The 14,132-nt window shown below is 43.5% G+C and overlaps 1 protein-coding gene across 1 annotated transcript in view; it reads left to right on the forward strand.

Moving 5' to 3' along the window:
• TTN (titin) overlaps positions 1–14,132 on the forward strand; it is a 289,919-nt gene that overhangs the window by 18,205 nt on the left and 257,582 nt on the right. Inside the window, exons 10-22 of the mRNA XM_077916555.1 lie at positions 353–493; positions 2,115–2,261; positions 2,709–2,846; positions 3,926–4,207; positions 4,330–4,455; positions 5,735–6,013; positions 6,334–6,402; positions 7,182–7,440; positions 7,959–8,019; positions 8,127–8,336; positions 10,237–10,379; positions 12,046–12,248; positions 12,380–12,610. Of these exons, the coding sequence (XP_077772681.1) occupies positions 353–493; positions 2,115–2,261; positions 2,709–2,846; positions 3,926–4,207; positions 4,330–4,455; positions 5,735–6,013; positions 6,334–6,402; positions 7,182–7,440; positions 7,959–8,019; positions 8,127–8,336; positions 10,237–10,379; positions 12,046–12,248; positions 12,380–12,610 (2,289 nt within the window). The remainder of the gene's footprint in view (positions 1–352; positions 494–2,114; positions 2,262–2,708; positions 2,847–3,925; positions 4,208–4,329; positions 4,456–5,734; positions 6,014–6,333; positions 6,403–7,181; positions 7,441–7,958; positions 8,020–8,126; positions 8,337–10,236; positions 10,380–12,045; positions 12,249–12,379; positions 12,611–14,132) is intronic.

Genomic DNA, 14,132 nt, shown 5'->3' on the forward strand with positions numbered 1-14,132 from the left:
TTACACCATGAGTTTCCCCCCAAATAAATTATTCTCTGGAGAATCATTATATCAGTCTGCAGTGTGTTTAGGATGGCATCTATAGGATTTAATACTTCCCACAATTATTCAAGCATAGAATGTGTAGCTGTTCCAGCTCTAGCTTGCTGGCCACAAGGGAGTATAGAGTTAAGCATACTGATTTCCATAAACTTAAGTGCACTTAGTTCTGTCTAGGATTATGGCCACTGGGGCTTATCTCCTTGTTCCTGGATAAAGTGGTGTGATTTATTGCTGAGATTTGGTATAACTTAAACTCTTTCTTTCTTTCTTTCTTTCTTTCTTTCTTTCTTTCTTTCCATAAAAAAAACAGATAAAAAAGGAACCAGTGAAAGTTCCTGTGCCCAAGGTAATAATTGCCGCCGACACTGTTAAGGCGCAAGAACAGATTTCGCGAACCAGAGAAGAAATTTCAACCGCAAGAGAACAAATTCACATCACTCATCATGAAAAGGTGAAAACAGCTTTTAAAAATGTGCCGTTAACCCATCTACCTCTTGGTTGCAAACCTTATTCTTTGCCAGTTGCTCTTAAGTTCCCTTTCTTTATGAGTGGTATTATGATGCAACAATAGAAGCTTTGATGATTTCAAGAGGAATCCTTCATATTTAGAGGTTGTAAGATTATAAACTGTTTGTTCTTTTCTTACCAGCGTGCTCATAAATCTTGCTAGATAATTATTGACATTTTACAAGTTGATTTTTGTTGCAGACACCAAGCCGGGGGGGGGGGGGGACCAACCCAAACATTTGTCAGCAATCACAGTTTTCCAAGTGAAACTCAGGAAATATTATGCCCAGTTCAAAATGTCTCACTGGTTTCCATGTTGTAATTGGACCTTATTTTTCTAATGTGAAGGTCAATGTCTCAAAATAACGGCCTACTGTGCTGGCCTAACAAACCAACCACGAATTATGAAAATCTCAAAAATCACATTTGGCCAGTGGCGTAGCGTGGGGGGTGCCAGGGGTGCCGGCCGCACCGAGCGCAACATCTGGGGGGGGGCGCGAGTCCAGAGGGCCCAGCCCCGTCGTGCCCTCGGCCCACCCCTATTGTCAGAGCGGCCAGCCAGCCTCTGCTTGCTCCTACCTTGCCCACCCGAGGACTGCGGCAGCGCCCGCCCCCGTGGCCACCTACCCCCGCCTCGCCCATTGGCTTGCCTCCCTTGGCCCCGCCTCTCTCCGATGGCCGCGGGGGTGTCCTGCTCGGCGCCGGCGCCTTTTTTCAGGAGGTAGGGAGGCTGGACGGGGAGGTGGGGTCGGAAGTGGGCAGAGAAGGAGGGGAGCTCGTAGCCAAAAGGGCTGCGCCGGCCGGCAAAGGGCCGGGGAAATTTTGGAGAGGAGAAACGCACCGTCATGATTTCCCGGTGGAAGCGGCAGGATTAGGGATGGCGAAGCGTAATTACGCACGAATTTCGCTGGGTGAGAGCTTCGGGGATCGATTGGCGGAAATGGGAATCAATTGGAATATGAGAAAGAGAGAGAGAGAGAGGGACCATCATTCATAGGCATAGATTTGTAGGGTTAGGGGGCGCAAATCCACGGGTTAGGGGGCGCAAATTACTTGCCTTGCCCCGGGTGCTGACAACCCACGCTACGCCGCTGCATTTGGCAACTTAGTTCGGCTTGCAAGTCCAACAAATATTAGATTGTTTCCACAAATGGTTCCACATGGATATCAAGCATGATGCAGTTACAGGAAGTCTGCTTGTGGTGATAAATGTACCTTTTGGATCTTTGAAAGCAAACACCTTGTACTCTCACTGATTGCTGGAATTTTAAGAAAAGGCCATTTTAAGTAATCAGCAAAAGGAGTTTCGTTACTTAAATAATAAATTGGTGGCCTCTTTCCCAATTTAGACTCTACTGAATCCAATAGATCCACAAAGGATTAAGACGGGACTGTGTGCAGCCCTTACATAGCACTAATTCTAGGGTCTGCATAGAAATCCTTTCTTTTCTTTTCTTTTCGGTCCATATGCTTTGCCTTGCTTTCCCCTGATGTCCAGTTAATATTTTTGCAACACCATATCATATATAATCACACCTCTCTTTTTACGGAAAAAAAAATATTAGATGAGGAAAGAAGTGGTGAAGCCCGTGAAACCTTCTGTACCTAAGGTTGTAATTGCAACTGATAAACCCAAAGTGCCCACTACAGTAGTTAAAACCACAGAGGGGATGGCGGCCAAACAAGAACAAGTCCACCTTATCCAAGAAAAGGTGAATAGACCTGCTGGGTGATGTCATTCTCACATCCCATCCTCATATTGACATTATCATATGCCTTCAATAAATGCACTAACTTTTTTTTAATACCCTGCTGGTGCTGGGTCCCTTAAGAGAAATGGAAAGTGGGGCTCTGTTTTTTGTTCATTACAGTATGCCCTAATATTTTCACAGCTTCCCTGTGATAACATTTCAGGCTTTAAAAAATTCATATACTAAATGGTGTTTTAATTTTCTTATGTTTAACTAGCCATCCGGTTAAATAACCAAGCGCCGGTATTTATTCAGCACAGGACCTGGGCCATTCTGCAAGGCACGAAGCTTTTAATCCTGTTAACCTTTCCCTGCCCACGCATTCCAGTGTCATCTCTCATTCTGGCACCTTTTATTTTCGAGGCGTTAACGTGACTTAAACTTCTTTTCTTGCCATATAACGATCAGATAAGAAAGGAAGCCGAAAAAACTGTCGTAGCTCCGAAAATCATTGCTGTTGACAAACGCAGGGAGCAAGAGACAATATCGAGAGCTAGAGAAGAAGCTGCTGTCAAAAGAGAACAGATACATCTAGTTCACGAACAGGTGAATAGAGCTCTCAAAAATGTGAAACGCACCAATCAAAGTTCTTTTTAGACTCTGCAACATCCGCACTTGTGACATTGTTCCAGAGTATGGCAGATATGCCCTTGAAACAGATAGCTTTTCCAAAGTACAGTTATTTCACATGTATATTTTTGTTACTTGCGTTTATATCTAGATGAAACAGAATGCTGAGAAAATAGTCACAACTTACTTTCCAAACCCTTTTGCCGTTAGGTTTGAGGTTCCAAAATAACTTGCTTAAATGAATGATCTAGATCTACCAACCCACAAGATAATAATACAGTGCATTTTTAAACAAATAAGTAACAGTTTAATGAAGTGGGATTTGTGATGCACTTGATTTTAAAGTATGGAGAGGCTCAGGCAAACAAACAATAATTTAGCCAAGAGCCCATGCAAAGGACCAAACTGCCCCGAACCTAAAGCTCTGAGCCAATTCACCTGTAGGAGAATTTTAGCATTCATGAGGAGCAGATGTGTAATAAAATGGTCCCGTGTAACCATCCAATATCTTTTTGAAATATGTGTTGCAAACTTATCTGAAAAGCTAGTGTGTTTGTACTTACATGTTTTTGTCCGTAAATCTTCATTTGCATTGAACTTTATACATATGGGTTTCAGAAAATGCTATTCTTTCTGTACGCATATGTACATATACACAAGTATTCAATCGGAGCAGACCTCCAGAGGGAAGTAAATGCTCACATCGGTCTTCAAATGCAGTATTTGAACATTTCATGTGAGACATACTGTATTTGTGCATTTATCTGTCTGCATAGTGTACAGTGCAATCTTCTATCCTCCATATCCAGATACATGTATTTCAAATGGACTTTTCAATTTGTATTCAAGGAAAAGGAGCTCCAGAATACACCGGGGGGGGGGGGGCATAATGTATACATATGATAGTAGCAGGGAATGTGTGAAAACATAAACATAGAATACAGAAGCACCTGGATTATGGACAGCCAGTTAAGCCTGCATGTATGTCTTCTATGCTAGCCATTCTGTGTCAGTAACCTAGCTATGTGCCGGTGTTCTGTAAATGTTACCTTTAGATTGGTGTTGGCAAAAGAGCTGAAGCTGTAGCCACAGTTGTTCACGCAGTTGACCAAGCACGCACTAGAGAACCAAGAGAGGCAGATTATGCGGAAGAAGCTTATTCTGAACAGGCAGCTTTGGAACGTGGATACAAAGAACAAACTTTAGCAAGACGCGTTGTTGAGTTGCCTCCAGAACATCATGTGGTCACCAGAGTAACGAAAACCGAGGAGGTTCATGTTCCTCCTGAGAGGCACATAACAGCTGCTGAAAAAATGGGGATGTCTGTCTCAACACAGGTTAGGCTCCCGTTTATAACCACGCGGCCATTCCGATGGCTGCTGGAAAATATTTGTTTCTGTTTCGTCCGCTCGGTATGTGCCATGCTATGCTCAACAAAACGTTTTGTCGGTTAATGTAGATTAAAAGGACTGCAGAAACGTCCGTCGAAAAATCAATCCATGTGGAACACACACGTCCCCGCACAGCAAGCCCTCATTTTACAGTTTCAAAAATTTCTGTTCCTAAACCAGATCACACTTATGAGGTAAGAGGAGGAGGAAGAGGAGGAGGAAGGGTGTGTCCAGGCAAACAGCCATATCACCTGAAACAAGCACGATGTGTGCTTCTGTATGCAGGTCCGAGTTCAAAGTGGCCGATACGCAAGGGGAATGAGGAAGTTTGTTTGTGGATCTTGCCCATAAATCATTCCTTGTCTCCTCCCAATCTGATAGGAAAACACCTCTGGGAAAGATGTGTCATTCTTTAATATTTATTAGGCTGTTCTCTCTTAAAATACTGCAGATCTATCTGCATAAGCAGTCTGTAAAATCACCAGAGAAACTCCATATTCCGAATTATAATTTCATAATCATACTAGCTATTTTCCAGAAAGGGACAATAATGTGGGTGGATGGGGGAAGGAAATCAATCCTGAATAAAATGCTATGTGCCTGGCATACACCTTTCTTCTCAAGAAGAGTAGAGAATTCTCTCTAAATGTTCGCCCGTGCATTAATCGAATAATTCCTAAAATGAGACCATTTATTCTTTCTTCCTCAGTGGTTCTGCTGCATACTAAATCAGTTTAGGAATTAACATGCTACACCTACATAATCCATACTATACCATAAGTCTCCACTAGTACTTTATGCTTTTGCAGTGCTTTAATCTTCCTCTTTTTCCACTTCTAGTTGACATTTTAATTGTCTCCTTTACAGGCCTCATCATCTAACGATCCCAGCTAATTCATTTTTAGAATTCAGATTTGTGTTATCTCTTCGTCTTTACATTACAAATGCACCCTTTTTTTTAAGCCTCAAGTACATGTAAATTAGGCAAAAATGATTGGAATTTACTGTAACGGTTGTTTCCAAATAAAATACATATAGGTACTGGATACCTAATGTAACAATCTGGGCATTTTAACTGAAAGGGAATTAGCAGCCTTCCTTTGTATGTTTGAAAATTTACCATGGGCAATATCATTTGAATTTCTGTCAAACAAGCCTAGAAGTCACATGACTTTTATGAGACTTCTGGCTGCTTAATAGCAAATCTGGAACGATTTTGATTTGAATAATGCCAAAATATTAAAACATGATTTTTCATTATTTCAAAAATTATAACGGCTAATTATCGGTAGACAAAAAAACCCCAACCGATTACTTCTTATCTTTCTAAAACTGCCCATTACAATAAAAAGTGCTGTTGCTTTCCTTTCTTCTTTCTTTCTCTCTTTTTACATGTATTTGCTTGGCTAATTCATTGTGCACCTTTGCAGAAAAGTAGCCAAGTGGTAACTCTTTTTCTCTTGGGTTGGTTAGGTTTCAATAGCAGGATCTGCTATAGCTACTCTGCAAAAGGAGTTGTCAGCAACTTCTGTTCCAAAGATCACCAAACCTGTGAGGCCTCCTCTTGCAAAGTCACCCGAACCCAGAATGCTGCCGGAGAAAGTAGCCTCCCCGCAGTTTCCTTTTGTAGAGACAGCTGACACCTATCAGAAGCGCTATGGTGCTGAGATGAAGAGAGAAATAGGTGTGAGCATGACAGGTGTCCTGATGCAACGAGAACACGTTGAATTAATGCAAGAAGGCGAACCAGAGGTTTGTCACTAAGGTCACCCCCAACCATCCTGATTTGCATCCGGAGTAACCCGATGTGTTTACAACTCTCCTCCATTACCAGCCTCTTCCCCACCCCCCTTGACAATATCTCTCCCCTACTGACCTTTGTGTACCATGTGTTGGTGGGGGTTTTTTTGTTTGCACCATTCATCCCTAAAGAACCTAACACCACTTTGTCACAGCAAGCAGCGGAGAAGGACGGGCGAGGATCCATTGTCTTACTTCCACTCTCATGCATGATGCCCTTGACTTCCTCAGCCTTGCGTGTCCTGTATTAACTTGGCTTTATATATCCCTAGGTGATTGAAACTCCTAGAGTTCCAGCGGTACCAGTAGAAGTTCCCGCCACACCTCCATCCATAGTAACAGTAAGTGATTGATGCTCAGAGCTTTCCCGACTGTAATCTGCTGTGTTATTTTCCTTCCTTCCCTCCCACATTCAAAATATGATGAAGCTCTGGTGCCATCTAGTGTATGTAGTCAGTTGGATGAAAAGCAAGATCAATCCGTAGATGTTTTGCAGCTAGTCATATAAAATAGGCTTCCTCAACCTCAGCCCTCCAGATGTTTTTGGCCTACAACTCCCATGATCCCTAGCTAGCAGGACCAGTGGTCAGGGATGATGGGAATTGTAGTCTCAAAACATCTGGAGGGCCAAGGTTGAGGAAGCCTGATATAAAATGTCAGTCATATGTTGGGTGGCTTCCAACATATAGAAAAACATAATTAAACATTTAAAAAACCCTTCCCTATACAGGGCTGCCTTCAGATGTCTTCTCAAGTTTGTAGAGTTACTTATCTCTTTGGCTTGGGGGTCGCATAACTCCATACCTTCCAACATTTCTCCGATGAAATTAGGGATGTCCCAAGGAAAAGCAGGACATTTGGGGATCAAATATGAAATTGTTGCATGCAAGGGGTTCCCCCCCCCCATTCAGTTCAATGGAGGGAGCAGACTCAAAGCACAGAAGAATGCATATATGGCTTTGTTCCCTTGGCTGAAATGGCTTGTTCAGTTTCTATGCGGTGATCTTAGTGGGAGCATCAATTTAAACCCAAGTTTAGTCATTTTAAAGTAAAGGGCTATTTCCCATTCATTGTGAGCAGGGAAATTATATGAATTTGGGTGTGTGTGTCTGTTATCTAGGTCTTGAAAAATGTGACTGTCATGGAGGGAGAGTCTGTCACTCTGGAATGTCGCATCTCTGCATATCCAGCACCAACCATTTCGTGGTACAGAGAAGACTATCGCATCGAGAGTTCCATAGATTTTCAGATTACCTTTGAGGCAGGAGTCGCTCGCCTTGTGATTCGAGAAGCTTTTGCAGAAGACAGCGGAAGATTTACTTGCACTGCTACCAATGAGGCAGGAAGTGTAAGCACTTCATGCCACCTGACTGTACAAGGCAAGTACAGAAAAATAACAGAGGGGAGGCTTTATTCACAATAGCTGACAGGTAGGCGCTGCCTCCTTAATGAGAATGTTTTCTGGATATCTTACGTAGATGGCTGAGTAAACTACGCAATAACTGTGGTTCTAAGCACAGTTAGTTAACAAAGAAGGGTCTAAAACCATGATTTTGTCCTGGTTTGATTTAACTAACTGTGGTTTAGGGAAAACAACAGTTTCCTATACTTAGATGTAACAGGAAATAATGGTTTGTGGGAAACAATGACTGGAAGAAGGGGAGCATACAAGGCAAGTACAGAAAAATAACAGAGGGGAGGCTTTATTTACAATAGCTGACAGGTGGGCACTGCCCACCTGAGGCTTATGCCCACCTGGCCTCATAATGCTAAACCATAGTTTAGCATTTCATCTAAATTAGGTCACAAAGTTCCTCATTATCTGACCTCCTCAGAAGTGCCAATTCCCCATCGTGGAAAGTATACTGACATCAGTATTATTATTATTTTATAATAGTCTCAGAAGAGTTTGAGAGCAAGGAAGCTGTTTCTGCGAAAGTGATCACAGAAGAAAAACGGTAATGATTTTTAAAAGTGTTTGGATTGTGGTGACTCCTTTCATACTTACCGCCTGATGGGTCGTGATATTTGCATTTTACCTTTTTTTCTGTGATTGCTCTTCTAGCTACGTGGAGTCAAAAGATGTAGTGATGGCTGAGGTCACTGCTGCAGAAGAAGTATCTGGAGAAGCTGCTGCTCCATTCTTCATACGGAAACCGACCGTACAGAAGTTAATTGAAGGTGGATGTGTCATTTTTGAGTGCCAAGTTGGGGGCAACCCAAAGCCACATGTTTACTGGAAGAAAGCTGGGCTTCCTCTTACTACAGGCTACAGGTACAATATGAATTTTACAGTTGTATGCCCTGTCTATGTGATATGGTAACAGTAAAGGTAAAGGGACCCCTGACCATTAAGTCCAGTCGTGGACAACTCTGGGGTTGCGGCGCTTATCTCACTTTACTGGCCGAGGGAGCCAGCGTTTGTCCGCAGGCAGCTTCTGGGTCATGTGGCCAGCATGACTAAGCTGCTTCTGGCGAACCAGAGCAGCGCATGGAAACGTCGTTTACCTTTCCGCCGGAGCAGTACCTACTTATCTACTTGCACCTTGACGTGCTTTCAAACTGCTAGGTTGGCAGGAGTAGGGAAAGAACAGCGGGAGCTCATCCTGTCGCAGTGATTCGAACCACCGACCTTCTGATAGGCAAGCCCTAGGCTCTGTGGTTTAGACCACAGTGCCACCTGCGTCCCAGGTACATGATATGGTACCTAGACACAAAACAACTTGTTTGCTCTGCAGTACTGCTCAACTGCTGCAAGATTGGTTACATCCATTCTTGGGTGAACAGAAGGCAGCTTGCTCAATGCATCTTTTCCTTCCCCTCCTCTTCCTCTTCCTCTTCCTCCTCCTCCTCTTTGCAGCCACTTATATGCCCCCATCTCCAAACCCTTCCTCATTGTCAGGAGGAGCTATGAAACACCCCAGAGCTGTGTCTGGTGCAGCTGCAGCAGGAATGGGATATCTGTACAAAATCAGGGAAGGGAACAGAGTACAGTGGTACCTTGGGTTAAGTACTTAATTCGTTCCAGAGGTCCGTTCTTAACGTTAAACTGCTCTTAACATGAAGCACCACTTTAGCTAATGGGGCCTCCTGCTGCTGCTGTGCCACGGGAGCCCGATTTCTGTTCTTATCCTGAAGCAAAGTTCTTAACCTGAAGCACTATTTCTGGGTTAGCGGAGTGTGTAACCTGAAGCGTATGTAACCCGAGGTACCACTGTACAAGATTCTTCCATCCAATTTTGGGTGATTTGCTTTGCGCAACACAACCCACACTGCTCAATAGACCCTTCAGACACCCTGGAGAGATAGGGGAAGAGAAAGATGTGTTGTGTGTGCTCATTTCCATTCATCAGTGTTAGGTACAACACATAGATTCCTTTCAATGAACAGAAAGAGTTGTTTTGCTCCAAGTCTCCACCAGGAGATCCTCTAAGCATCCCTTGCACTCTTGGCAAGGAGATGTTGGCCACCCAGAGTGGCTGAGGAGCAGCCCAGGGAATGAACAGATGGGCAGTTGGGCTTCTAGCCACTCCAAGTCAGGGTGGAGAGGCATGATTTTTGTGACCCCCTGGATGGGTAAGAACCTGGCCAACGCCCTGCTTACTGAAACCAGGTCAAAATTAGCATGGTAGTGTGATCTTGGCATCTCAGACCTGACTCAAATGTTCAAATACTGTAGATGGACTGTATCATTTCAAGATAGGGATGCCCTGCCCTCCACATCAGAAACATGCTGAATGTGGATATTTAGCTGATTGGACGAAAAGCTAGGATGGAATCGTCTTGTTAACATAGTGGCTCTTCGCACCTGTAGAACTTTTAATGTGGGAGACCATGTGGACCCTAATCTGCACTGGAAGGGTCTTGAGAGCATTATTGATGCTGGCCCAATAAATTCTTTCTGCCTGAAGCATAGCACCAAATGTCACCCCATCCTCATACTAGGGCCAGCACTTGGATAAGTCTTGCTGCACCATTAGTTTCTGCCTTCTTCTGTCCCTACATTTCTTAGCTACACCTTGCTGCATGCTAGGGCCAACACTGAGCACTGGGCCACACATTTTTCTTGCAGTGCTGAATCAGCGTCTCCCCATCACAGATGTTATACTTTCATAGCCTATTGTGCCTTTGGAATTGTTTGTTCTTACGGTTATTCTTTCCTTATGTTCCCAAAGATACAAAGTGCTTCATAAAAAAGAGACTGGGGAATGCAGACTTGAAATTTCGATGACCTTTGCCGACGATGCCGGAGAATACACTATTGTTGTTCGCAACAAACACGGGGAAGTTTCTGCATCAGCTTCCTTACTGGAAGAAGGTATGTGAGTAGGGAATTGGTGATTTTTTTTTGGGGGGGGGGATCAAGAAGAGGAAGGCTAGTATCAGGGGTTGCCAACCTTTTTGGGGCTGACGGGCATATTTGCAAAGTGGCATTTGCTGGTTTGTTCTATAGAATGCTTCCTAATTTCAGAGAGGGTATGGGACCCTCTGGGCATGATGAAAGGTCTCTGTGGGCGTCTGCATTGGGCACTGCCTTGGCAAACTTCAGGCAAGGAGACACTGTTGTTGTCTAAGAATTGACAAAGTCACAACAGGGGTGGGTCTACTATGAAACTAATGAAGCTTCAGCTTCAGGTCCCCTAATCCTGGAGGGGCCCCAGAAGCTACTTTAGTCTATATTGCTTAAAAAGTTGGGTTCCAGTAGACCCAATATGAATACCGTAACTACAAATGATTATTTTTGTTGTTGTTGTATCTATTTCAACAATCGCAAGATTGAAGAGTCCATAGCACACGTTGGAGTGCAGTGAATATTTTCATAGGGGGACCGTTAGGGCCAGAGGCACCAGGTTGCAAGGGCAATTGGGGGAGATGTGTGTGGGAGCAGCATACCTCTCTCCCTGTTGGAGAGCACCACACCTTCCTCCTTAAGCCAGGCAGATGCTCCCCAGGCTTTGAAAAGGAGGCACTAGGCTTTAATACTTTAATACTCTAATTTACCGGGAACATTTAGGGGACAATAATAATAATAATAATAATAATAATAATAATAATAATAATAATATTTTATTATTTATACCCCACCCATCTGGCTGGGCTTCCCCAGCCACTCTGGGCGGCTTCCAACAAAATATTAAAATACCGTAATACATCAAACATTAAAAGCTTCCCTAAACAGGGCTGCTTTCAGATGTCTTCTAAAAGTCTGGTAGTTGTTGTTCTCTTTGATATCTGGTGGGAGGGCGTTCCACAGGGAGGGCGCCACTACCGAGAAGGCCCTGTCCCCCTAGTCTACTGACCTCACACCACTGTAGCACTGATGTTGTCAATGTGTGGTGACCTGTCATGGAACAACCCCATTGAAGAAGACAACAGTTACCCAGACCTCATTGCTGGTTGTGAAGGGGGCCCCGTGACAGTTCAAGCTTTGGGGGCCCCCCAAATGCAGGTCTACCGCTTGTCACAATTGCCCAGCTTGTCCAGATTAACATGGCAAGAAGTGACAAGGGTTTCTTACAAACAGCAAAGAGCAAAGATCCCTGGATTTTTAAAGTAATAGCTGAATATGGCAATGATAGTTAACATAGATACCGCAAGAAGGATGGTGTTGGCTAATCTTAGATGATGAATTAACCAGAGATTGGTTAACATTTTTAGTCTCAGAACACAGCATTGGAAATTTGTTCTTGTTACCTTGCATCTGATCCATATTGTTTCCAACATATAATTGGCACAATCACTGAGACCCAACAATTCCCACATGAGCCCCAGCAAATCGCTTAGGGGCCTCTGTTTTATAACATTCGCTTTTAAAAAAGGCATTCTAATTATACTGCAACTTTAAAGGAAGGGCAGAATCAGTGTCCCTAACTCAGCACAAAAATATTCTGCTTTAGGATCCTTTCCCCCCATCAAACCAGCACTCAGATGGCAACATGTTCTCATATGTCAGTTTACTAAAATGAGTATATTTTTGCCTTTAGCTGACTACGAGGTCTACCTAAAATCTCAAGAAACACTCTATCAAACCCAAGTAACTGCATATGTACAAGAGCCTAAAGTGGCTGCGGTAGCCCCACCGACTTCGTATGCCGACTACGAAAAAGAATATGAAAAAGAACAAGCTTTAATTATGAAGAAAATGGCAAAAGATACTGTGCTCGTCAGAACTTTTGCTGAAGAACAGGTAAGTCTATTGAAGTAGTCGTTTATAATTTCAAGGCGTTTCAGTTCTGTTTTGCTTCTTTCTTTGCTTTGTGGTGGTCCTAAGAACTGGAATATAACCCTCATTAAACACTTCTTTTGTTGTTGTTGTAGGAATTTCACATTTCCTCCTTTGAAGAAAGACTTATAAAAGAAATTGAATACAGAATTATTAAGACCACCTTGGAGGAACTCCTTGAAGAAGATGGAGAAGAAATGGTGGTTGATGTTTCTGAATCCGAAACAGTGGAAGCAGAATTTGAAATGAGGCTGAAGAATTACCGAATCCTTGAGGGAAGTGGTGTGACCTTCCATTGCAAGATGACTGGATATCCTTTGCCCAAGGTATGTATTGTCGTACGTGTGGAGGAAAAACTTAAACACGTAGCAAAGTTCCCAAAAATAGACCAGAGGCAATTGCACTTCATTCAGCAGAGCTTTTACTTGCTACTGAAGGCAAATAAGCATAATGGTCACAAATCCAGTACAGTCCATAAAAATCCAGTTGCAGCACTTACAAAGCATATAAACTTATAACAAGACTAAACTTTGGCATGTCCAAAGTCTGTTTTGGGGGCCTAATTCAGCCCACCAGCCGGTTTAATCTGGCTCCTGTGGCTTCAACAACTTCATTCCTAAAAAAAGGTCAACCACTTTGTTTGGCCCTCTGGTCAGCCCTCACGGCCTTTCACTTCATCAAATCTGGCCCTCTTTGAAAAAAGTTTGGACACCACTGCCCTAAACATACTATGTTCAGAACACCACACCAGAAGGAAGAGAGATAGAAAGAGAAAGTAAAACCCAGGCTCCTTCTGGCCTATATTTATAGTCAGCATGACCTTAATTGGAAGAGATAAGAGAACCAGTTCAAGCCAGCTGTACACAGCTTCTCTGAAGATATAACCCAAACAATCATGAGGTTTCTTTCACACAGAAAAGCTTCCAGAAACTTCCAGAACCCTCTTGAATTAATCAGAATAGGAAAGATCTCTATACATCAGATCAATACTTTCTGCACTAAGAAATGCAAACTGAGGTGTGTGTGTACTTTACAACAGAACAAACTGTGCTATTTGTACGCCTCCCACCACCACCAGTTAAATCATGTTTCTATAGGGGACATTTCTTCATTCATCTGACTGCAACAGGAAAAACCAATTTGTAAAAGTAACACCTTTCATAGTTTACAAAAGTTTTGCACACACCTAGATGAAAACATATATAATCTGAGGAAGCTTTATTTTAGTGTTTTCATTCTTTAAGCTTGACGTGCCTTTGCGTGGACAGGCGGAGTCCCCAGATCCTGCGCGGTCCCCCCGTCATGTGGAATAACGACTCAAGACAACGTGCTATGGGATTAAATTGGCCACAACTTTATTAAATTTCAAATGTGGGTAGACCTTGGCTCAGGCATTGGGCATTCTCCCTCCCCAGTCCCCAGCCGGGGACCTAGGGAGCATCAGGGTTATCCAGTGTGTGTGGGGGGGGCTGGGCCGGCTCTGGAGAACATATGTTCAAGCAGAGATAGCCGCCCCCATTACGCCGCCGCCGCAGGGGAGAGCAATGACGACCTTTCGGCGTACGGTCAAAGCCTCCCTTCAGAAAACCCCTTTAACGGGGAACCCTGGTATCCCCACCGCAAATAGGAAGATGGACAAAAGGATTCCGCCCAAGGCCTGATACCGCCAAAGTTGTGACGTTTTGCTACGGGAAAGGCGAAACCTGCCAATGCAGGGAAATTCCTTTCCAGCCCTTTAACAGTGACCTTAACGTAGCAGCGCCCACATACCTGTGAAGAAAAGTTAACCTGCAAAACCTTTGAAGAAAAGTTAACCTGCAAAATAAGACATTAACTGAGGGTGGGTAG

The sequence above is a fragment of the Podarcis muralis genome, chromosome 1, assembly GCF_964188315.1.
Source record: "Podarcis muralis chromosome 1, rPodMur119.hap1.1, whole genome shotgun sequence".
NCBI classification, from domain to species: Eukaryota; Metazoa; Chordata; class Lepidosauria; order Squamata; family Lacertidae; genus Podarcis; species Podarcis muralis.